The following is a 23539-nucleotide window of genomic DNA, read 5'->3' as shown; positions in this document are numbered from 1 at the left end:
AGGCGGTGAAGACGGCAAATGGCATGTTGGCCTTCAAAGCGAGAGGATTTGAGAATAGCAGGAAGGTCTTACTGCAGTTGTACAGGGCCTTGGTGAGGCCACACCTTGAATACTGTGTACAGTTTTGGTCTCCTAATCTGAGGAAGGACATTCTTGCTTTTGAGGGAGTGCAGCGAAGGTTTACCAAACTGATTCCCGGGATGGCAAGACTGACATATGAAGAAAGATTGGATCGACTAGGCTTGTATTCACTGGAATTTAGATGAATGAGAGGGGATCTGATAGAAACATTTAAAATTCTGACGGGATTGGACAGGTTAGATGCAGGCAGAATGTTTCTGATGTTGGGGAAGTCCAGAAACAGTCTAAGGATGAGGGGTAAGCATGAGATGAAGAGAAACTTCTTCACTCAAGAGAATTGTGAACTTGTGGAATGCTCTACCACAGAAAGTTGTTCAGGCCAGTTCATTAGATATATTCAAAAGGGAGTTAGATGTGGCCCTTACGGCTAAAGGGATCAAGGGGTATGGAGAGAAAGCAGGAATGGAGTACTGAAGTTGCATGATCAGCCATGGTCATATTGAATGGTGGTGCCGGCTCGAAGGGCCGAATGACCTACTCCTGCACCTATTTTCTATGTTTAAACAATTTTAATAGGTATTAAGATTTAGATGACTGTTAAATGTTAATATTTGCAGCAATAAACAGGTTATAAGAATAGTAAAACACTGACCTACACGCAAATTGAGTCATTAAATTTTGACAGTTAGAGATTATTTACAAGAGCCCTGTCATTATGTTGCAAATTTCTCTTTTTCCCATCCCCTGTATCAACTCATGCAAGAATAGGCCATGGTTTTTCTATGGGAGTATTTCACTCCCAAGTCAATCAGGTAGAATGACATCCTCCCAGCACTCAAAACATTCGGCAACAGACAAAAATCTGCATTGCCAGGCAGGCCATTAATCTTTTTAAAATGACTTTAGGCATTTTCCAACATATTGTCCAATGCACAAACAGTAGTTAAAATACTGTTAGGTTGGTAATGCCAGAAGCCCATGATGCCAAGTATGCTAGATCCCCAATATGCATTACCAGTACAGCCAATCTGCTATTGATCTTGGCTGCCCCTGAAGCAGAGTTAATGGGCTCAATTTTTCCCCAGTGATTTGCACCATTTTTTGGGTACACGCCGCTTTTTGGGTACACGCCGGGGGGGGGGGGGGGGGGGGGGGGGGGGAGGAAGGCTTTTGGGCATAGTTAGGAGCAGGGCCTGGGAGGGAGGAGGCCATTCAGCCAGGGACAGGTGCGGGGACCAGGACTGGGAGGCTATTCGCCTTGGGACAAGAGCAGGGACCGGGAGGCCATTCGACCATGGATAGTTGCGGGGACCAGCATCGGGAGGCCACTCGGCCAGGGATAGGAGCAACTACCTGGAGTGGGGGCGGAATTGGGGAAAGAGAGAGAAAGGAGGAGGCCATTTGGCCAGGGTTGGTGCAGGGACCAGGACCAGGAGGCCATTTAGCCTGAGATAGGAGCGGGGGACCGGGACCAGAAGGGGTAGATAGACTTTTGTTATTACACTTTAAGAATTTAATGGAGATAAGTTGCTACAATGTTTAATGTGCTTGTGCAGGTTGCTATGAGCTGGCTGTATGTTTCACTTTCCAACCTCAGCCCGCATCATGTCCCTGGTTACTGTGGCAACCCAATCTTTTTGCTGCAGATCTTGGGCTCCACCCATAAAACTAGACAACAGGCTAGGCGACGGCAAAATGAATTCAAACGAGGAAACTTGGATGATTTTTTTTGGCGTACTTGGGCCCCCAAAAAATGGGCATAACTCTTCAAGTACGCAATAAAACAGCTTTGGGGAAAATTGAGCCCAATGTGCCTACTTCTGTTCGGTTTCTAATTTTTTTTTTAAATGCAGTGCCTGAACATTTACAAATGGGCATCGGCATATGAAGGGCGACATTTTGCTTGTCTTTTCACAGCACAAAGCACTCAGAGTGACCTACAATAATGAGTTTACTACAAGGAATTTACAATCCTATAAAAAAAACTTGCATGCAGTTTCAGCAATTAAATTGGATGACAAACACCAGAAATTACTGTCTTGGTGTTGAATTAGTTGCTACTGGAGCAACATAGAAGCAAACATCCAGTAAAAAAAAGTAATAGAAAAGAATTGCAGTGCTTACAGAATTATTACAGTGCTGTTTCCCGTTTAGTAAGCATATGTGGGAAACAAATCAGCATTTTCAAAATTTCACAAACAGCCCGAGTGTTGTGCACAGTAAAGATGCACTTATACAGTGTCTCATCACATCTGTCAAAACATATCAAAAGCACTTCCCCTACAAATAATGTGCAGTGCCCTCGGAAAGCAAACACAGCACACAGCCAGAGCCACAGCAGATGAATCAGCCATTCAGAATTATTTCATTGAAGAAAAGTTATCCGTGCTCAGGCATATGCTACCATTACTAATTTCATAGATCATAGCTGGGTCCACAATTCATAAAATTTACTTTACTCGATATCCAAATAACAATGAGCACGACAAAATTTAAGGACTCTCATCATTCAAACGGTCACTGTTTAATGTTCCTGCATTAAAACATGCAAAAGTTCCAAAATAGACTAAACAAATTCTGTTCCGACATGTAAATTCTTATGGCACTCAAAAACAGTAAGAAATATGGCCACTTAGTGACCAGATTTGGTTAATTTCATAGAATCATAGAACGATACAGCACAGGACACCATTCAGCCCTTTGTGCCTCAGCCAGCTCTTTGGTAGAGTTACCCAATTAATCCCACTGCCCTGCTTTTTTCCCCTTCAAATAATTACCCAAATCCCCATTTGAAAGTTATTATTGAATCTGCTTCATCCACCCCAACTGGCAATGCATTCCAGATCATAGCTCACTGCATTTTTTTCCCCCCTCATGTCGCCTTTGGTCTTCTGCAAGTCCCCTAAATTCTGTTGAAAAGGCTGCAAGTTGTGGTTAAACAGTTTTACTCTGGTTCCTCTGACCCCAGCAAAGAAATTCCAGAAAACAAAGTTTTCCAAAAAAAAATCATGGTAATTTTCATTTAAGCAAGATATGAAATCAGAAAATATTTCTGCCCACTACTATACTGATTTGCACTTGCTTGCAATTTTGAGTAAACTACAATGTAGTGTTCTATGACAGTACCCTCAATAATGGAAGAGAAAGTGGAAAAATAGCTGTCCAATTTTATCAACATTTGACTACATTTTAATACAAAAAAAATTTTAAACTTTGATTATTTGGAGTCCTCCAATTAGGCAGAGTTCAACAGGGAACTGAAGTACTTTACTTAAAATGAAGCAACAAATACATATTTTTACAAGAAACTTCCTCCTCTATACTCCAGCCCTACAGGTACAGAAGGCACCATGTTAAACTCACCAGGAAATCATTTATCCAAAAAGTGTGGGGAATAAATTAAGCTTTACTTTATACATAGGAATCAATCATACTCAACCTTTTTGGTATTGCTGTAATTGTGCATTTCATTTTTTCCAATTTATAATCTGCTCTTAATGCTGGCATATTCTATTTTCAAAAGGCAATGGCCAAAGGTTGAGTTATTGTTATGAGCTAGAGTAAGCTATATTACTACATTTTCAATTTCCCATTCCCACAATTTAAAAACAAGCATTAAAATTTCAGCAATCTGTCATATTTTCAGATAATAGTTCACAAAAGTAATCTGTGTTGTAAAAACTAGTCTGAAGATTTAGCACTGACCAAGTAGTCCTCACCATGGGCAGTGTAAAAAGAACAAATTTCATTTTTACAACTTTTTTGTTGGGGGCGGGGGAGGCGTTAAGAAAGGCTAATTAAAAAGGTAGCTGCTTCAATATTTTGGAGAGTTTAAAGGATTGGTTTTGTTAGTAGCTTAAAACAATATTGTTGCACAAATATCCAGAGATGTCAATGTGGGGAGAGGGGAAAGCAGAAATAAACTTCACCACACACATTTGACAAGGTCCCACACAAGAGATTGGTGCGCAAAATCAAAGCATATGGTATTGGGGGTAATATACTGACGTGGATAGAGAACTGGTTGTCAGACAGGAAGCAGAGAGTCGGGATAAACAGGTCCTTTTCAGAATGGTAAGCAGTGACTAGTGGAGTGCCGCAGGGCTCAGTGCTGGGGCCCCAGCTCTTTACAATATACATTACTGATTTAGATGAAGGAATTGAGTGCAATATCTCCAAGTTTGCAGAGGACACTAAACTGGGTGGCGCTGTGAGGAGGATGCTAAAAGGCTGCATGGTGACTTGGACAGATTAGGTGAATATAATGCATCTGCCATGCATTTGCCCAAAGTACATAAATGCAACGTTATCCACTTTGGGGGCAAAAACACGAAGGCAGATTATCTGAATGGCGGCAGATTAGGAAATGGGGAGGTGCAATGAGACCTGGGTGTCATGGTACATCAGTCATTGAAAGGTGGCATACATGTCCAGCAGACGGTGAAGGCGGCAAATGGTATGTTGGCCTTCATAGCTAGGGGATTCGAGTATAGGAGCACGGAGGTCTTGCTGCAGTTGTACAGGGCCTTGGTGAGGCCTTACCTGGAATATTGTGTTCAGTTTTGGTCTCCTAATCTGAGGAAGGACATTCTTGCTATTGAGGGAGTGCAGCGAAGGTTCACCAGGTTGATTCCTGGGATGGCGGGACTGACATATAAGGAGACACTGGATCAACTGGGCCTTTATACACTGGAGTTTAGAAGGATGAGAGGGGATCTCATAGAAACTTAGAAGATTCTGATGGGACTAGACAGGTTAGATGCGGGAAGAATGTTCCCAATGATGGGGAAGTCCAGAACCAGGGAACACAGTATTAGGATAAGTGATAGGCCATTTAGGACTGAGATGAGGAGAAACTTCTTCACTCAGAGAGTTGTTAACCTGTGGAATTCCCTACCGCAGAGAGTTGCTGATGCCAGTCCATTGGATATATTCAAGAGAGAGTTTGATATGGCCCTTACAGCTAAAGGGATCAAGGGGTGTGGAGAGAAAGCAGGAAAGGGATACTGAGATGAATGATCAGCCATGATCTTATTGAATGGTGGTGCAGGCTCAAAGGGCCAAATGGCCTACTCCTGCACCTATTTTCTGTGCTTCTATGACCCCCACCATGTCAGAATCATGCATTCAAGTCATGTCACACAACAAAGCTCCTTCACTCTGCCCACACAAAATGCCTCAACTCTAACCACAGGAGAGTGCACCTACTGCACGACTGGGAATTCCACAGTGAATCCTTGCAGTTAAGATAAATGTGACTTTTATCCCAGCAGGTTTGAGATGCAATAAAAGAACACTATGCTCACCCACCATATCTAATTTATTGCATTGCTTTTAAAAATAACTTACTATATTCAATATAATATTTGACTTTTCAAGCCTTAGATTTGAAATGGATCCATTGAGAGAGAAATAACAGCAGCTCTGGAAAGGCAACTTTCTTTTTTTTGGGAGTGTGTTAACTTGAATCAAAATCATTATTTGTCAGGAAGGGGGAAAAAAACAGGTTAAACAAATAAGCAGAGGTAAACATTGGGAAAAATTCATTCAACAATTTGACTAGTTCCAGTTTAACTTCAATTATTTCTCAACTGCAAAAGTTTAAAATTAATGCTGGAGATGCCACTAGCATTCTTAACTTAAAAAATATATATTCCAAACATCTAACAAATTCAAGATGAGTCACACCAATTAATAGAAAAAATTATATCCTTGAAAAAAAAATCCTAATTACGGTACTTATGATTTATCACCACTAATGCAATGTTGCGATGAGATTTAACTGTAAAAACTATTGAAACATATTTCATTAAAATTGGGTTAGTTTTAATCCAAATCCACCCAGTTCCAAACTATGAATTACATAACTACATGCTTCATTTAGACAAATTACATTCATTGTAGATCAAGCATTTTATTCTGTTAAGTGCACAAAGAACACATTTTGCATACCCATTATCTGTACAGTTTTTCTTCTACTTCCCCATCAAAGCTGTTTCCAGTAAGTAAAGGAGTCAAGAATATGGGAGGGGACATAGATGCAAGAGATTTAGAACTGAGGCAGGAGAAGCTTTAGGATTAGATAGATAAGCGGATGAGAGCGATGTGGCTGAAGGGATAAAGAAAGTGTGATTAGGACTATCTGCTCACATGGAGTGTAAACATCAACACAGACCGATTGGTTGAAATGGCCTGTTTCCGTGTTGTAACTTCTATATATGTATTACATTGGCTCTGGATACAGCAACACCTCACCTCTCCCCATCTTGAATCTCCAGTACTACAACCTCCCTTATGCAAAATTCTGCTGCTTGTATCCTATTTGCACCAAGTTCTACTTGCCCATCATTTTTGTCCTCTTTAATCTGCATTGGTGCTCAGACCCATAATGTCTCAATTCTTTAATTAAATTCTCACCATAGTGTTTAAATCCTTTCATTTTTTTTTATTCGTTGCCAATCTTTCCAATTCTTTGTCAAATCACAAATGCCAGAGGTCACCTTGCACACATCAAGGATCACTCTGCGCCAATGCTCTTAGCCAAAAGGCCTAGAGCCACTGCACCGTTCCTGGAAGTACTGCAATACCAGGTTCGTGCCATGGAGGTGGATGGGTCAGGCCACCCCACCCACCTCTTATTTCCAAAAAGCATAGGAGAATCACCTTCCTGATCCAGGGAGAACCACGTTGGGGTCATGGTTACTCCCCTGTCAGGTCAGTTACGCATGATCTTAGCCAAAAGGCCGAGAAGCGATTTAAATCCTTTCATTGCCTCGCCATTTTCTGTTGCTATTACATCCTCTGACCTTAAAAAGCCACCCCATCCCCAAAACTGTAGTTCATCTCTCCCCTCCCTATGGTAGCCATGGCTCCAGCCACATAGGTTCAAATCACTGAAATTCCTTCCCTCAAGACTTCTGCTTCCTAGTCATCCCTTTCAGCCCTCTTTTAAACCAATCTCATTGACAAAGCTTTTAGATCATCCCTCCTAATCCATCCTTCTTTGGCTCATTGCTGAATTGACCAGTAGGAAGTAACTACTCACGTTGCAAAAAAAAGTCAGCCCATTAGCTCTGAAGATACTGCTAGATGACGACAACAACAACAACTTTCATTTATATACTCATAAGATGCACATATCTACAATAAATTTGCAGTGGCTATATTTCAGATCAGAAAAAGATTGGCAGTTAAAAACATAACTTGCTTTTTGCAACCACTTGGGAGTGAATTTCCACATGATTTCTCCCACTTTGCCACCGTAACTTTGGTGGAAACCCATTTATGAGCGCAAACAGGATTTCTGCTGAAGTTGAAATGGCGGAGAGAGAAAAGCCCCGAAGAAATTCACCCCTTTTTTCATCCTCTTTCCCCCCCACCCCAATTTGTAACTTTCCACATTATTTCAGAGTGTTCCTGTCAAACTTAGAATGTTGCACAATTAATTTGGCATTGTCCTATCCTGAGGTGTTTACTGTATTTGGTTAAAATATATTTATATTTATTTTCCCTCAATACATTTTTTACAACAAAACAAATTCTAATTTTAAGCAGGTAACCAATGTTTAAAAAGTGCCTTCTGACTGTCATTCCCCAGGTCACACACTGAGTTTATTAAGAACAACAAGATGCATTTTGGGACCTAGAGGTTATCCTAATATCCTGTTCTTAAAGTTTAGCAAATCAAAGTGCAAAAAGTCCTAAAGTTAATAAAAACTGGACATAACCATAGTTTGACACTTCAGGTACTAAAAACAATATTCTATGTTTTTTTAAAAATTGATGATTGGTCAAGTAAGGAGAATTACTGCCATGTGAATGTCCCCATTGTGTTTAATAGGAGAGAATACAACAAGCACAATAGAGTGCTAACATTGTGTTACCATTGGGCTTTTTCCAGATGTGTGAAAGACCTTGCTCAGAGTTTTGAAATCTTCCTAATGAGCAAAGGAACGCGAGAAATTGAACCACAGCAGATGAGGTTCTTTTCTGTAGGCACTATTCCAGTAGGTTTAAATTGCCTTCAGGGACTGAAATTTTATTGTTTGTAAAAACAAGTCTGTATTACAGCTGGGAACTGTATTGTCCCAAGGTCAACTGATATCAACCGTGGAATCACACAGTATCTGCCCAACGATGGCATAATATGCAAGAGATGTGGATTAGCATCAAAAAAATATTGGAGTTTGAGTACATCAAAGGGTAACTAATGAATTAATATGCACAATTAGATGGTTCATGCACACATCCAAAATCAAGGTACTTTTCAAAGCATAACAACTGGAAAGTTCCATTTTCACACGAAGTGATTGTTTACATTTCAAAGTGAAAGATGATGGCCGTATTAAATGAAACGTTAGACAATTTGATGCCAAAAGATATGCATGTGCATTGTGAAATCAGTGATGATAACACAAAGCTACAATGATAGCTTAGGCTTAGTGGTAAATGCACTGTGTGGTGTAAAGCTGAGCCGTATAGGCCCAAGAGCTTCGAGTGGAAGTCTGCACGGAGATGTGGCGCCCCTAGAGTCGAAAGCTCAAGAGTCACAGGGATAAGACATCAGATGGTGGCAGATACCCAAGAAACTGCACCCAACCATAAGCCTGTATCTTCAGGAGAGAAGCCGACTTCCTGCAGGGGTCACACAAATTTATGATTGGCAGAAGAACCAAATGCAACATGAGGAAAAACTTTTTTTTTAACGCAGTGAGTGGTTAGGATCGATTGTGGCTTTCCAAAAGGGATTTGGATAAGTACCTGAAGGGAAAAAAATGTGTAGGGTTACAGGGAAAGGGCAGAGGGGTGGGACTAGCTGAAGTGCTTTTGCAGAGAGCTGGCACAGACTCGACAGACTGAATGGCCTCCTTCTGTGCTGTAACCATTTTATGATTCTATGAGAGAAAGGAGGCCAGTATAAAAATGTTCTAAACATGCAGAAGCACATTGCACAGGTATGTTTTGGTGCATCCATCATATGCCCACTCGCACTGGTCCCCATTGATACTTGCCGACCAGGGTTAGTCATGAGACGGCCAAGAGCCAATGTTTTTCCCTGCTCGCTTTGACAAGTTCACACATCAAGATCCACAACTGAAAAGGTATGTAGACATTTGTGAGTTCTCAAATATCCAATACTTGCACAAATGGACTTGATTTTACTGCAGGAAGTAACCAGCAGTAATATTAGCATTGGACATCTAAAATCAAGTAGTGGCAAAAATAAAGCTATCAGATTCTTAGTTTTCCATCCTCTTGTATCAAAAGAAAGGAATCATTCCTAAATTCAAGAAAGGCAGGAAGACGGAGTGAAAATCTAATGAATGCTGCAAGATCTACCAACTGTTCAGCCCTTTATGATAGCACCAACAGCAAAAGATAAAATCAATCTTATGTGCATTATGGTTCACGGTTCATTCACAATCCTCACTTCACAGCTGGGATTCTAACATCAATGTTTTCTGAAAGCAAATAGCCTATATTTAAACACTCAGATAGCTCACGTGCTACATTTCAAAAATAGCAGAAAATGAGGACTACCAGTAAATGCTGTTACGTGGGCATTAAGCATTTAACATAAAATTCTTATTGCCGAGGAAAGGAGAATCTACTGTTCTCTGCATTGCAGCAGAAGAACCACGGTTATAAACTATTTTGAAGTCACCTTGTCAACGGGGTTTAAAGTCAAAGAATTAAAGAGAATTCTTAGCTCAATGAACCCCATTAGGACTTGATTAGATACCCGTGCAGTAACTGCGAATGTGATGGAAGGTACAAGAGTACTTTATTTTTGGTGGCTAAGGTCCCGGCTCCAAAAGCACGGTAACTAAGGCAATGCAGGCATCCACCTTCTTGCTTTTTTTTTTAAAAACACTATACTATATATGATTCATTTGGGGGGCCAACATCTAGAAATTATCATTGACATATTAACAGACAAACTTTTAAATGCATTTAAACGACATTCCTTTTCTTGCTATTTGGAAATAATTGGATTAATGCACAAATTAAAACAGCAGGCAGAGGAATGTCATATGAATGCATTATGTAGTCATCCACCAAGATCAATAGCAATTTCTATGCTCAAAATGCATAGTGGCATAAGAAATAAATACATTATTTTGTTTATCAGTACACAATTCACCATTATAGCTGAGTGGGAAACAATCTCATATAAAGTAGTGTATACATCAGAAAATATCCACATATACAAATGTCTACTTGAAAATGCAAATATAGTGCCAACGGCATTTCTTCTCTGTTCCCTGTTTAAGCCCCAAAAATAAATCCCATGCCTTGACACTATATCCACTTGTAAAACTGCTACACAGTGGCCCGAATCTCTATTTTTCCAGTCACTGTAATCATTTTGGTTTCTCACACCCATCTCCCGCTATCTAATGGAAGATCAAAGGTCACGAATACAATCAGCTGCTACCAAAAAAACAACCATATGAACAAACTAGAGGAAGGATTACCAGATACTAGCAATGTAGTATCATCCTCAAAGTTTTTCACAAGACTGATAATCTACAAAATCCTTAGTTTCCTTCACTCTCACCATCTAAATTAGAATTCAGTGTCACTACCCAAGTGAAATTATTGTTTTGCGAACCTTTGGCATTACAACTAACCACAGCAAGTTAACAGAATTTGAATTCTAGTCTTCAGCAATTACCACTCTGTCTGTGAAGAGAAGAAAACTGCCTAGAATATCCCAACACCTCCTGGCATTGATGACACCTGTGGGGTGTTCAAAGAATTGGATTACTCGGAACAGGCCACAAATGTAGATGGACAGCTGCAGAATACGGAAAGATGAGCAGGTGTAAAGAAACACCCCATAGATATATTTGAAAGAATACTGCACTGACGTCACCACAGGCACTCACTTTTGAAACTAAATTAGTAGTTTCTCAAAATAATGGACCTGAAAACAAGCTCATTTGCTCAAATATCTATAAAACACTTCAACTTCACTCTTAATAATTAGATCTTAACACTTGCTTTGGATTATAAAATCACTCTCTGGTATCCATTTTATATTTTGCTTGCAATTATGGTTGCAGGTTATTGCTGGGTGAATATCATGGGAATAGTGTCCTATTTACAAGCCATTTTCTTACAATACAATCACCTAAAAATCTACAGCCAAGGTCCAAGTCTTGGGGCACACATTTGTACATATCTATATAAACGTACTTCTACGCATGCACTTCCAGTCAACTTTTTCATTATATATTGTTATGTGCATGCTTATAATGGAAACTATGTAATATTGTCACATCACAAGTATACAACAATTGTACATCCCTGTCTGGAGTAAAAATAAAAAGGGGAAGGTGACTCAACCGTGGCTAACGAGGGAAATTAGGGATAGTGTTAAATCCAAGGAAGAGGTATATAAATTGGCCAGAAAAAGCAGCAAACCTGAGGACTGGGAGAAATTTAGAATTGAGCAGAGGAGGTTTAAGGGTTTAATTAGGAGGGGTAAAATAGAGTACGAGTGTAAGCTTGCAGAGAACATAAAAACTGACTGCAAAAACTTCTATAGAGATATGTGAAGAGAAAAAGATTAGTGCAGACTAAGGTCCCTTGCAGTCAGAATCAGGTGAATTCATATTGGAGAACAAGGAAATGGCAGCCCAATTGAACAAATACTTTGGTTCTGTCTTCACTAAGGAAGACACAAATAACCTCCCGAAAATACCAGGGGACTGAGAGTCTAGCAAGGAGGAGGGACTGAAGGAAATCCTTATTCGTCAGGAAATTGTGTTAGGGAAATTGATGGGATTGAAGGCCGATAAATCCCTAGGGCCCGATAGTCTGCATCCCAGAGTACTTAAGGAAGTGGTCCGAGAAATAGAGGATGCATTGATGGTCATTTTCCAACATTCTATAGACTCTGGATCAGCTCCTATGGATCGGAGTGTAGCTAATGTAACACCACTTTTTAAAAAAGGAGGGAGGGAGAGAAAACAGGGAATTATAGACCAGTTAGCCTGACATCAGTAGTGGGGAAAATGTTGGAATCAATTATTAAAGATGTAAAAGCAGCGAATTTGGAAAGCAGTGACAGGATCAGTCCAAGTCAGCATGGATTTATGAAAAGGAAATCATGCTTGACAAATCTTCGAGTTTTTTGAGGATGTAACTAGTAGAGTAGACAAGGGAGAACCAGTGGATGTGGTGTATTTGGACTTTCAAAAGGCTTTTGACAAGGTCCCACACAAGAGATTAATGTGCAAAATTAAAGCACATGGTATTGGGGGTAATGTATTGACATGGATAGAGAACTGGTTGGCAGACAGGAAGCAAAGAGTAGGAATTTCAGAATGGCAGGCAGTGACTAGTGGGGTACCGCAAGGTTTAGTGCTGGGACCCCAGCTATTTACAATATACATTAATGATTTAGACAAAGGAATTGAATGTAATACCTCCAAGTTTGCAGATGACACTAAGCTGGGTGGCAGTGTGAGCTGTGAGGAGGATGCCAAGAGGCTGCAGGGTGACTTGGACGGGTTAGGTGAGTAGGCAAATGCATGGCAGAAGCAGCATAATGTAGATAAATGAGGTTATCCACTTTGGTGGCAAAAACAGGAAGGCATAGAAACATAGAAAATAGGAGTAGGACATTCGGCCCTTCAAGCCTGCACCACCATTCAATATGATCATGGCTGATCATTCACCTCAGTACCCCTTTCCCGCTTTCTCTCCATACCCCTTAATCCCTTTAGCCGTAAAGGGCCATATCTAACTCCCTCTTGAATATATCCAATGAACTGGCATCAACGACTCTCTGCAGCAGGGAATTCCACAGGTTAACAACTCTTGACAAATTAGGAAAAGGGGAGGTGTAATGAGACCTGGGTGTCATGGTACATCAGTCATTGAAAGTTGGCATGCAGGTACAGCAGGCGGTGAAGGCATCAAATGGCATGTTGGCCCTCAAAGCGAGAGGATTTGAGTATAGAAGCAGGGAGGTCTTACTGCAGTTGTACAGGTCCTTGGTGAGGCCACAGCTCGAATACTGTGTACAGTTTTGGTCTCCTAATCTGAGGAAGGACATTCTTGCTTTTGAGGGAGTGCAGCAAAGGTTTACCAAACTGATTCCCAGGATGACAGGACTGACATATGAAGAAAGACTGGATCGACTAGGCTTATATTCACTGGAATTTAGATGAATGAGAGGGGATCTCATAGAAACATGTAAAATTCTGACAGGATTGGACAGGTTAGATGCAGGAAGAATGGTCCCGATGTTGGGGAAGTCCAGAACCAGGGGTCACAGTCTAAGGATAAGGGGTAAGCCATTTAGGACCAAGAGGAGGAGAAACTTCTTCACCCAGAGAGTGGTGAACCTGTGGAATTCTCTACCACAAAGTTGTTGAGGCAAGCTCGTTAGATATATTCAAAACAGAGTTAGATGTGACTCTTACGGCTAAAGAGATCAAGTGGTATGGAGAGAAAGCAGGAATGGGGTACTGAAGTTGCATGATCAGCTATGATCATATTGAATAGTGGTGCAGGCTCGAAGGGCCGAATGGCCTACTCCTGCACCTATTTTCTATGTATACACCACCATCCCCCACCCAGCATACCAATGGCAGGAGGACAGAATTGAGAGACAAGTTCGCTCGCATAGGCAATTCCCATTAGAAATGTGGACATAGGAATTTAGAATTTAAAAACAAATAAGGACAATGTATGACTTTACTGAATTACATCTAATCCGCTGGTCCAATTATCTATCCCCTGTAACCCCGTCCGACCTGAAGACGACACTTGGTCTTCACTCCCAGTGAGCAGTGCCACTGGAGATCAACTTCCCGACGGTACAAACCCGGGATGCCGGCATCCCACCAATTTTCTGTGTCACGGTTACAAGAAACAGGAAGCCTTGGGGTTGTAGTGAATTCCATCCCAGGCTGCTAACCGCAGGAGGCTATGTAAAATTACTTGTGTTGTAAATAGCAATGCTGCATCTACATGCAGAGCGAGCGAAAGACGCGCTAATTTGCTTTTACCTTGTCGAGTTCATCGTGCAGCTCAGCCAGGCTGGGTCGGATGAGCTTCTCGCCCAGTTGGGCCACCGTGTGCCGGTAATGATCGATCCTGGGCACCGCGTCGATGGTGTTGTGGCCGAAAGTCCTGAGATAGTAAGTGTTGGTGTGCGTGTCGTAGTAGTGATGAGCGCTGGTACCGGACGAGTGCAGGCTGCCCTCGCTCAGCATGGTGTCGCCGTTCTGCGGGTAGCCGTTCATGCTCTCGCTGGGCGGCTGGTGGCCGTGCGAGGACGATGCCGAGCTGGGCGGCTGCTGCTGCTGGTGGCCGGACAGCGGCGGCTCGTCCGAAGCCGGGTCGACAAAATTCACCCGGAATCTGCCTTTTGCCTCTTCCGTGGCGGCGGCGGAGGCGGGGGCTGCAGGTGAGGCTGGAGTGGGGGCTGCTGCACCGCCGTCTCCCCTGTCCGCGTCCTTGGCGGCGGCAGCGGCAGCAGGCTGGGCTGCCGGCTGTCCCTTCTGCCCGTCTCCGCCGCCCTCGGTCACCAGGTCGACCTGAAAGCGGCTCTGACTCGCGACGGGATGGAGCGGCATCGCCGGCTGCAGTGGCTCGCCGGCACCAGGCTCCGGGCCGGACTGGGACTGGGAGCCGGCCGAGGACGCGGGCTCCATCTCTCTCGCTTCCCTCACACTCGCTGCACTACACACCCAAGCTCAAAAGAAAGATGTGAAAGAAAAAAATAATTTTAAAAAAAAACCTCCCCAACACCAGATGCAACGATCCTCTGCTTCCTTCCTTCCCGTCCCTAAACTTTGTACCGGGCTAAGTGTCGGTCTTATTTGCCGCCACCACCCTCTCCTCCGGTTACCCCGACAGCCGGCTGCTACTGCTGCACCGTCAGCCGTGCCTTGGCCGCTGTGTGTGCAGCGCTAGACCGGCCGGCCGCACAACCCCCGGCGCCCGTGCATTAATAAGATGTCTGTCCGAGCCACTCTGGCATCCCTGGAGCCGGCTGCACACACACACACACCCCCGTCCGTCTCGCTGTGTCTGTGTGCCGGGCACCCACTGGCCGCAGCTCTCACTCCCAGTATATTTATATATATATATATATATATCTCTTTCTATGTTGCACCTCCTTTCTTTCTCTTTTTTCCCTCCTTTTATCTCTCACATCCCTCAGCTGTTATAAGTCGGCGCTCTCCTCCTCCTCTCATTGGCGGATGCAGAGTGCGGCGGGGGTGTTGCTGCTGGAGATAGCGCAGAGACTGACTGATACACACACGGCGCAGCGCAGAGTAAACATCGCGAGAAACAGCCAGTGGCTCCACACAGGGGAAGCTGCTCCTGGTGTCAGTGCTGCGCTCGGCTTTCAGTTTCAAACATACTCTCTGCTTCTCATGCTGCCAAATGCAGTGCAGTTTGCAAATGATGCCCGGGTGGGGGAGATGAGATGGAGGAAATTGCAAATTATCTATCGTGTGCTAAACCGTTTTGTTCCTAGCTTTTTAAAAAATATATATTTTATTGCGTGACGTATGTTTCACCAAAAGCAGAGATATCCAGTCGGCATGTAGAAAGATACCCCCGTTGTAGCCAAGGTGGGGAGAATCTTAAAGGGAAACCCCCATCTTCTACCCCCAAAAAGTAGAATGGGGGAAAAACCTGCAAATACTGAAAATTTGAAATAAACGGAAATACACAGCAAAGCAGTCGACATCTTTCAAGGAGAAAAGGAAGGTTATGACGTTTTGGCTTTGAGTTAAACCAATCGCACAGAAGTAAATTAATGAAATTTCTACAAACTGTTTAATAGAAGACTGTTCTGAAAGATCATCAAATAAGATGATGCAGAGATTTAAATAAGACAAAAGTATTAAAAATAAATGCAAATACCGGAATGATAAAGTAAAGGAAAGTTAACTACAAACAGAGACATAGAAAATAGGTGCAGAAGTAGGCCATTCGGCCCTTCCAGCCTGCACCACCATTCAATGTGATCATGGCTGATCATGTAACTTCAGTACCCCATTCCTGCTTTCTTTCCATACCCCTTGATTCCTTTGGCCATAAGGGTCACATCTTACACCCTTTTGAATATATCTAACAAACTGGCCTCAACAACTTTCTGATGTAGAGAATTCCACAGGTTCACAATTCTCTGAGTGAAGAAGTTTCTCCTCAACTCGGTCCTAAATGGCTTATCCCTTATCCTTAGACTGTGACCCCTAGTTCTGGACTTTCCCAACATCAAGAACATTTTTCCTGCATCTAACCTGCCCAATCCCGTCAGAATTTTATATGTTTCTATGAGATCCCCTCTCATTCTTCTAAATTTCAGTGAATATAAGCCTAGTCGATCCAGTAGAGGAGAGAATAAGATCGGAAATTACAATAGCAAATTGAATTGAAATTTGGTGGATTAGCCTCTCCTGAGAAGGGGTGGGGGGGGGGGGAGGGGGTGAAGTTTTGTCTCATAGGCTAAGACCCCTGCCAGTGCTGTGCTCTGATGGAGGGTCTCCATCCCAAATGTCAACCTGCCCTCCCCCTTTCTTCGGTATTAATAACCCTCCCCGCATCACCAGCATCCATTGCTGTGAAGAAAACAGAAGGTAAAGCAGAGGTCTGAAGTTACTAAAGTCAATTTTCAGACCTGAGGACTGCAGAGCCCAGTAAAAGATGAGCACTGTTCCTGAACCTTGTATTGAGCTTCAATGGAACAGTGTCGGAGATCTAAAAACAAAAGCTCGGAGTAGGATTGTGGGTGGAAGTGGTGAGCCACAGGGAGGTCACACGTGGATAGAACTAAAATGTTTGGTGGTCACCTAGTATGAGTTTGCATCCCTCCCTCATCCTCCACCAGTGTAAAGGAAACTTCACAATGAGAAACACATACTAGACTGAAAGAAGTACATGTAAATTGCTGTCTGACATGGAAGGCATACTTGGGCCCTGGACAGTGGTATAGTGGCGGTAAATGGTGTTGCATCTCGGGTTGGAGCAAAAGAACTGGGGCTCCTTAGTCTAGAAAAGAGAAAATTGAGAGATGACCTGATAGAGGTTTTTTAAATTTTGAAGGGGTTCATTCAGTAGGGTAGATGGATAGAAGATGTTACCACTAGTGGGTCTTTTTAAAACTAGGAGCCATCAATAGTAGAGGGTGGAAGGTAAGGGCAAAGAGTATTCTGTTATTATAATGAGAGGAGGGAGGAAGGGGATAAGAACAGGGACCCAGTGAATGGGGCAGATACAGTCAAGAATGTTGCGGAGGAGAAACCTCAACTGAGGAAAAAAGGGGACAATTCAGAGGCTCCATTTTGGAAATTGAATCATCAGAGCAAATGTGATAGAGACAGAGAAACTGGTAGAAAGGGCTATAGTCCTTAAGGAGGTGGTGTGGGAAGGAACATAATCAAGGTAGCTGTGGGAGTTGGTAGGCTTTTAATAGGTATCTGTAGAAACCACATCACCAGGAATGGAGAGAGAAGTCCATGAAGGGAAGAGTCAGAGGTAGACTCTGTGAAAGTAAATTATGGGTGAAAATTGGATCATAATAATTGAAATTCTCCAGATCAGAGCAAAATCAAAAAGCAAAATTAACATAGCCATCAATGTGATGGAGAAATATATGAGCTGGTTTTCAGTTTGTTATCGCCTCGGAAGGGTGGAAATGATGGTGGGAAGCATTTCTGGATGGATTGCCAGCTTCCAGCGCCCGCTGGGACACTCGGTGCCAGGTTTGTAGGGGTACGGAGCAGTACCAATCGGGAGAGGCGAGACGGTGTGCAACGCGCCTAGTTGTGAAACCAGTTCAAAATTTGATGCATGCCTGATCTGTAGAGCTGGTAGCGCGCCCTAGTTGGAAAGCTAGTGGTCCGAGCAGTATTGGCCACAGGGAGTGAGGTAATGTCGACCTGAGGTAATTGTGATTGTTTTTTATTTTCTAACTTGTGCAATTCATGTGGATGTGGCGTCAGTAAAGTATTCGGAACATTTTTGGTGTTTTTTTTTCAGATTTTCTTTTTCCACAGAAGCCTCTCTTTGAGCACGCTGAGGCCGGCTGTTTAGCTCTGGATTTTCTGTTGCTCAGCTGACTTAGCACCCTAAAAGAGGTGTGGAACGCCTCCCTAAGCGAGCCGCTCCACACGCAGGACACAGCTGGTGAATTTTGCAGCTGGGGACGTTAACCATTTCCCGACGCAAAATTTACTGCTCCGCCTGGATTAACGCTGCAACAGAGGCGTGACCGAATTTCCACCCCATAGGGTTTGGGCATCCATGGTGAAAAAGAGATGCCTTTACTGTAGTAAAACATCCCAAAAGCACAAAGAAGGTTGGGAATCAGTCTCAGACGGGTAGAGGTCATTCCAGTCTACAACAGCAGCACCTTTTTCGTCCACAGATCAACAGGCACAAGTGCTGGGTGTGGAGAATTCCTCAGTTTTAGTGAAATCATTAACCTATCTATAAAGCACCATTCGTCTTTAAATTGTGTATTTGCAAGCAAATAAAAAAAGATTTTGCCTATTTTTCATGAGGACCACATTCTTCAAGCAAGCAAAAGTTTTTAGTGCAGTTCTTCAATGTTAATTTCATTGTATAAAATTATGATAAGTTCAGGGGATGTTTCCAAAAACATCTAATGTCATCATTGTGTCAACTATTCTAAAAATGCATCCAATTAAATTATGTTTAAAAAATATTTGCCACGCTTACTTTAGAATTATAGTAACGGGAACAGTAACATAGCAGCAATGTCACTTGACTAGTAATCCAGAGGCCTGGACTAATGATCCAGAGCCATTAGTTCAAATCCCACCACATTCAAATTCAGTTAATTAAATAAATCTGGAATAAAAAGCTAGTATCAGTAATGGTGACCATGAAACTGTCGGATTGTCATAAAAAAACATTTGGTTCACTAATGTTCCCTTTAGGAAGGAAATCTACAGTCCTTACCCGGTCTGGCCTATATGTGACTCCAGACCCACAGCAATGTGGTTGACACTTAACTTCTCTCTGAAATAACCTAGCAAGCCACACTGCTTCAAAAAACAATAATAAGAATAAAACCGGATGGACCACCCAGCATTGACCTCGGCAGCGGCTATGGACACGACAATAAAGCAGCCCAGTCAACCGTGCAAAGTCCTCCTTGCCAACATCTGGACACTTGTGACAAAGTTGGGAGAGCTGTCCCATAGACTAGTCAAGCAACAGCCTGACATAGTCATACTCAAAGAATCATACCTTTCAGCCTCTGCCCCAGACTCCTCCATTACCATCCCTGGATATGACCTGTCCCACCGGCAGGACAAACCCACCCGAGGTGGTGGCACAGTGGCATACGGTTGGGAGGGCGTGGCCCTGGGAATCCTCAACATTGATTCCGGACCCCATGAATTTTCATGGTTTCAGGTTGATAGAGAATTCAAACAGGCTGCATTTAGACAGGCTGTGAAAATTCACAGACAACAAGTCAGAGATGCTACATGCATTTCAGCCACATTGCGTTAAGCCATCAATCAACTTGACATTTTCGGACCTTGGGTAGTGAGCCAATAAGGTCAAAGAAGGCGAGTTCTTTTCTGTAAATTGATCCAGGTATAAATACAGCCATTTTGACCATGTGGTTTCAGTAAGACAAAGAAACTGGCAATCAGCCAGCAGCTTGTTACTCTCTGCCAAGATTAAAAAGTTAAAACTACCATCGGAGTTCGTATTTCATTAAAATTAAGAGATCTAACACAGGTCAAGCATGAACAAGGAAACCTCTTGCTGATTACCACCTACCGCCCTCCCTCAGCTGATGAATTAGTACTTCTCCATGCTGAACACCACTTGGAAGAAGCACTGAGAGTAGCAAGGGCACACAATGTACTCTGGGTGGGGGATCTTCAAAGTCCAGCATCAAAAGCGGCTTGGTAGCACCACTACTGACTGAGCTGGCCGAGTCCTTAAGGAAATAGCCACCAGACTGGGTCTGCAGCAGGTGGTGAGAGAACCAACAAGAGCAAAAAATCTACTTGACCTCGTCCTCACCAATCTACCTGTCGCCTATGCATTTGTCCAAGATAGCATTGGTAGCAGCGACCACCGCACAATCATTGTGGAGACTGATAGGTCCTTACTATACAGTATAAATTCACACGAGGCCCATGCTTGAGAGAAGGTCAGTCTGTGACCTCTCCTTTATTCCTTAGCACTCAAGTGATGAAGGTTGGTGGAGCTTCCCCTTTTGTATCTGAAGGTCCAGGTTAGGAGTGTCTCCCACCTGGTGGTCATTGTTCTCACAGTGTACAACTTAGGTCAGATTATACATGGGTTACAATGCTGGTTGAATACATGACATCACCTCCCCGCCAAAGTCTTCTTGGGATCACAGGTTGAGTCTCTCTGGTGGTTTACGCTCTCTTGTAGAGCGCCTGAGTTGGGGCTCCGGTTGTTGGGCGCTGGCCTGAGTGTCTGCTGTTTGCGGTGCCTCAGGCCTATCCAGACTGCTCACAGTAACTGGGCTCTCCTCCCTTTGGTTCTGGTGTGCGGTCACCCGTGAAGGAGTGAACTCTACATCGTGTTCTTCCTCTGCTTCTTCTATGGGGTTGCTGAACTTCCTTTTTGTTTGATCCACGTGTGCGGCAGATTTATCCATTGGTAAGTTTAACTACCAGAATCCTATTTCCATCTTTGGCAATCACAGTGCCTGCGAGCCATTTGGGCCCTGCAGCGTAGTTGAGGACAAAAACAGGATCATTTACATCAATACATCGCGCCCTCGCATTCCTGTCATGGTAGTCATATTGTGGATGGCGCCTGCTTTCAACAATTTCTTTCATGGTGGGGTGTAAAAGGGATAGCCGGGTTTTGAGCGTCCTTTTCATTAGCAGCTCTGCGGGTGGAACCCCTGTGAGCGAGTGTGGTCGGGATCTATAGGTCAACAGGAGGCGTGATAAGCGGCATTGTAGGGAACCCCCTTGGATTCTGAGCATCCCCTGTTTGATTATCTGCACTGCTCGTTCTGCCTGGCGGCTTGAATGGTGCCGTTCTAACATGGTTAATTCCATTGCCTGCCATGAAATCCTGGAATTCTGTGCTTGTGAAGCACGGGCCATTGTCACTGACCAAGACGCCCGGTAGACCGTGGGCGGCGAACATTGCCCGTAGACTTTCTACCATGGCAGAGGATGTGCTTGAATTTAAAATGTCACACTCGATCCATTTGGAGTAGGCGTCTACTACAACCAAAAACATTTTTCCCATGAAAGGATCTGCGTAGTCCACATGGATGCGTGACCAAGGCTTGGCGGGCCATGGCCAGGGGCTAAGGGGCGCTTCCTTGGGCGCATTGACCAGCTGGGCACACGTGTTGCACCTGCGAACACAAAGTTCCAGATCTGCGTCTATCCCTGGCCACCAAACGTGTGACCTGGCAATTGCCTTCATCGTGACAATGCCCGGGTGCTCATTGTGGAGTTCTCTGATGAACACCTCTCTGCCCATCTGGGGCATGACTACGCGGTTTCCCCACAGTAGGCAATCGGCCTGAATCGAGAGTTCATCCCTGCACCTGTAAAATGCTTTAAATTCCTCAGGGCATGCCCTGTACGTGGCTGCCCAGTCCCCATTCAGGACACATTTCTTGACTAGAGACAATAGCGGGTCTCTATTTGTCCAGACTTTAATCTGACGGGCTGTCACGGGTGAGCCTTCGCTTCCGAAAGCTTCAACAGCCATGACCATCTCAGCAGCATGCTCGGCAGCCCCTTCAGTGGTGGCTAGTGGGAGCCTGCTGAGTGCATCGGCGTAGTTTTCGGTGCCCGGTCTGTGCCGAATTGTATAGTCATAGGCGGCTAACGTGAGTGCCCACCTCTGTATGCGGGCCGATGCGTTTGCATTTATGGCCTTGTTGTCGGCCAAAAGAGATGTTAGGGGTTTGTGATCTGTCTCCAGCTCAAATTTCCTGCCAAACGGGTACTGGTGCATTTTCTTTACAGCATATACACATGCGAGCGCCTCCTTTTCTACCATCCCGTAACCCCTTTCTGCCTGGGACAGACTCCTGGAGGCATAAACTACCGACTGTAACTGACCCTTGACATTGACATCCTGCAACACACACCCGACACCATAGGATGACGCATCGCACGTTAACACAAGTTTCTTACACGGGTCGTATAGTGTTAACAGAGTGTTGGAACATAACAAATTGCGTGCTCTATTAAAAGCCCTTTCCTGGCTGTTCCCCCAGACCTATTCGCGACCTTTGTGTAGGAGCACGTGTAGCGGCTCTAGCAGCGTGCCCAATTTGGGAAGAAAGTTACCAAAATAGTTCAGGAGCCCCAGGAACGAATGCAGCTCCGTCGTGTTACAGGGTCTGGGTGCTCTCTGGATCGCTTCCGTCTTTGACGCAGGAGGACTGATCCCGTCTGCTGCCCCATTTCCAGTTCATGACTGCAAGCCAACTCCTCCCCATTAGTGCGGGACTGTCCCCTGGGACAATCCAGAGTGGCAACCTGTTCTCCGAATCTTTGTGGGTCACGACTACAGTGGCGCTGCCTAGCACCGGAATGATCTGCTTTGTGTAAGTCCCTAGCTGTGCATCAATCGGCGATAATTTTGGCCTCCTGGTCTTGGATGCCCACAATTTTTCGAACTGTTTGATACCCATCAGGGACTGGCTGGCCCCCGTGTCTAGCTCCATTGATACTGGGATGCCATTGAGGAGCACTTTCATCATTATCGGTGGCGTCCTGGTGTATGAACTGTATACGTGATCCACATGAACTCGCTGAACTTCAGCTTCCAGCAATTTCCCCCAGCATTCATTTCTGCAATTACTGCAGGTATTTTGCTCATCTCTGCAAACTCCAGCTGAGTGTGTGCCTCCACACCTCCAACATGAGCTGTTGTTGGAAACAAAAGGTCCCTTGCCAGTCGATCATTCCTGACTGCCCCTGTGACTGTCCTTGAGTGCGCCATTAACAGGTGTTGATGGCCCCATTACTGGCCGCATTGTCTCTTGTAATGGCGTGAATCGCCGTTCAACTTGCCATTGTTTCTGTCGAGTGGATGATCCATATGGGCCTCCTCCTGAGGTCGTCATCAGCCAGTCTTCAGCCAATTCAATTCACTCTATGTGATATCAAGAAACGGCTGAGCGCACTGGCTACAGCAAAGTCTATAGGCCCCGACAATATCCTAGCTGTTGTGCTGAAGACTTGTGCACTAGAACTAGCCACACCTCTAGCCAATGTAAGGGGTGGTTTGCAGGGGGTCAGCTTTCCCTTCTGACCTTATATGAGCGATTCCGAATCGCTCCCACACCCTTGGTTCTAGACACTGGAATTATGAAGGGACTGTGACAGACTTGGACAGACAATCGGTTTCAAGGTAGGAAGCAGGTATGGCTTTATTGTGTTTACAAAGAAGTAAAAGGCACACCTTTAATAACACACAC

At 43.9% G+C, this 23539-nt stretch overlaps 1 protein-coding gene and 1 pseudogene across 3 annotated transcripts in view; both read right to left on the bottom strand.

Annotated features, from left to right (window-relative positions):
* The window catches only part of slc12a2 (solute carrier family 12 member 2), a 257401-nt gene extending 242073 nt beyond the window's left edge, over window positions 1–15328 (bottom strand). For 2 of the 3 annotated variants that reach the window (XM_070881565.1, XM_070881575.1), the window contains exon 1: window positions 14109–15328. In XM_070881565.1, the coding sequence (XP_070737666.1) occupies window positions 14109–14756 (648 nt within the window). In that variant the 5' untranslated portion in view covers window positions 14757–15328. Of the gene's footprint in view, window positions 1–6033; window positions 6077–14108 lie in introns of those variants that run through there. The other variant, XM_070881585.1, reaches the window with a different exon arrangement.
* LOC139279014 (U2 spliceosomal RNA) lies at window positions 6635–6836 on the bottom strand (annotated as a pseudogene).
* Window positions 15329–23539: the final 8211 nt, after the last annotated feature.

The sequence above is a fragment of the Pristiophorus japonicus genome, chromosome 1 (assembly GCF_044704955.1).
Source record: "Pristiophorus japonicus isolate sPriJap1 chromosome 1, sPriJap1.hap1, whole genome shotgun sequence".
Taxonomy (NCBI): domain Eukaryota; kingdom Metazoa; phylum Chordata; class Chondrichthyes; family Pristiophoridae; genus Pristiophorus; species Pristiophorus japonicus.
Note: the sequence above shows the minus strand (reverse complement) of the source record. Positions and strands in the feature narration are given on the sequence as shown.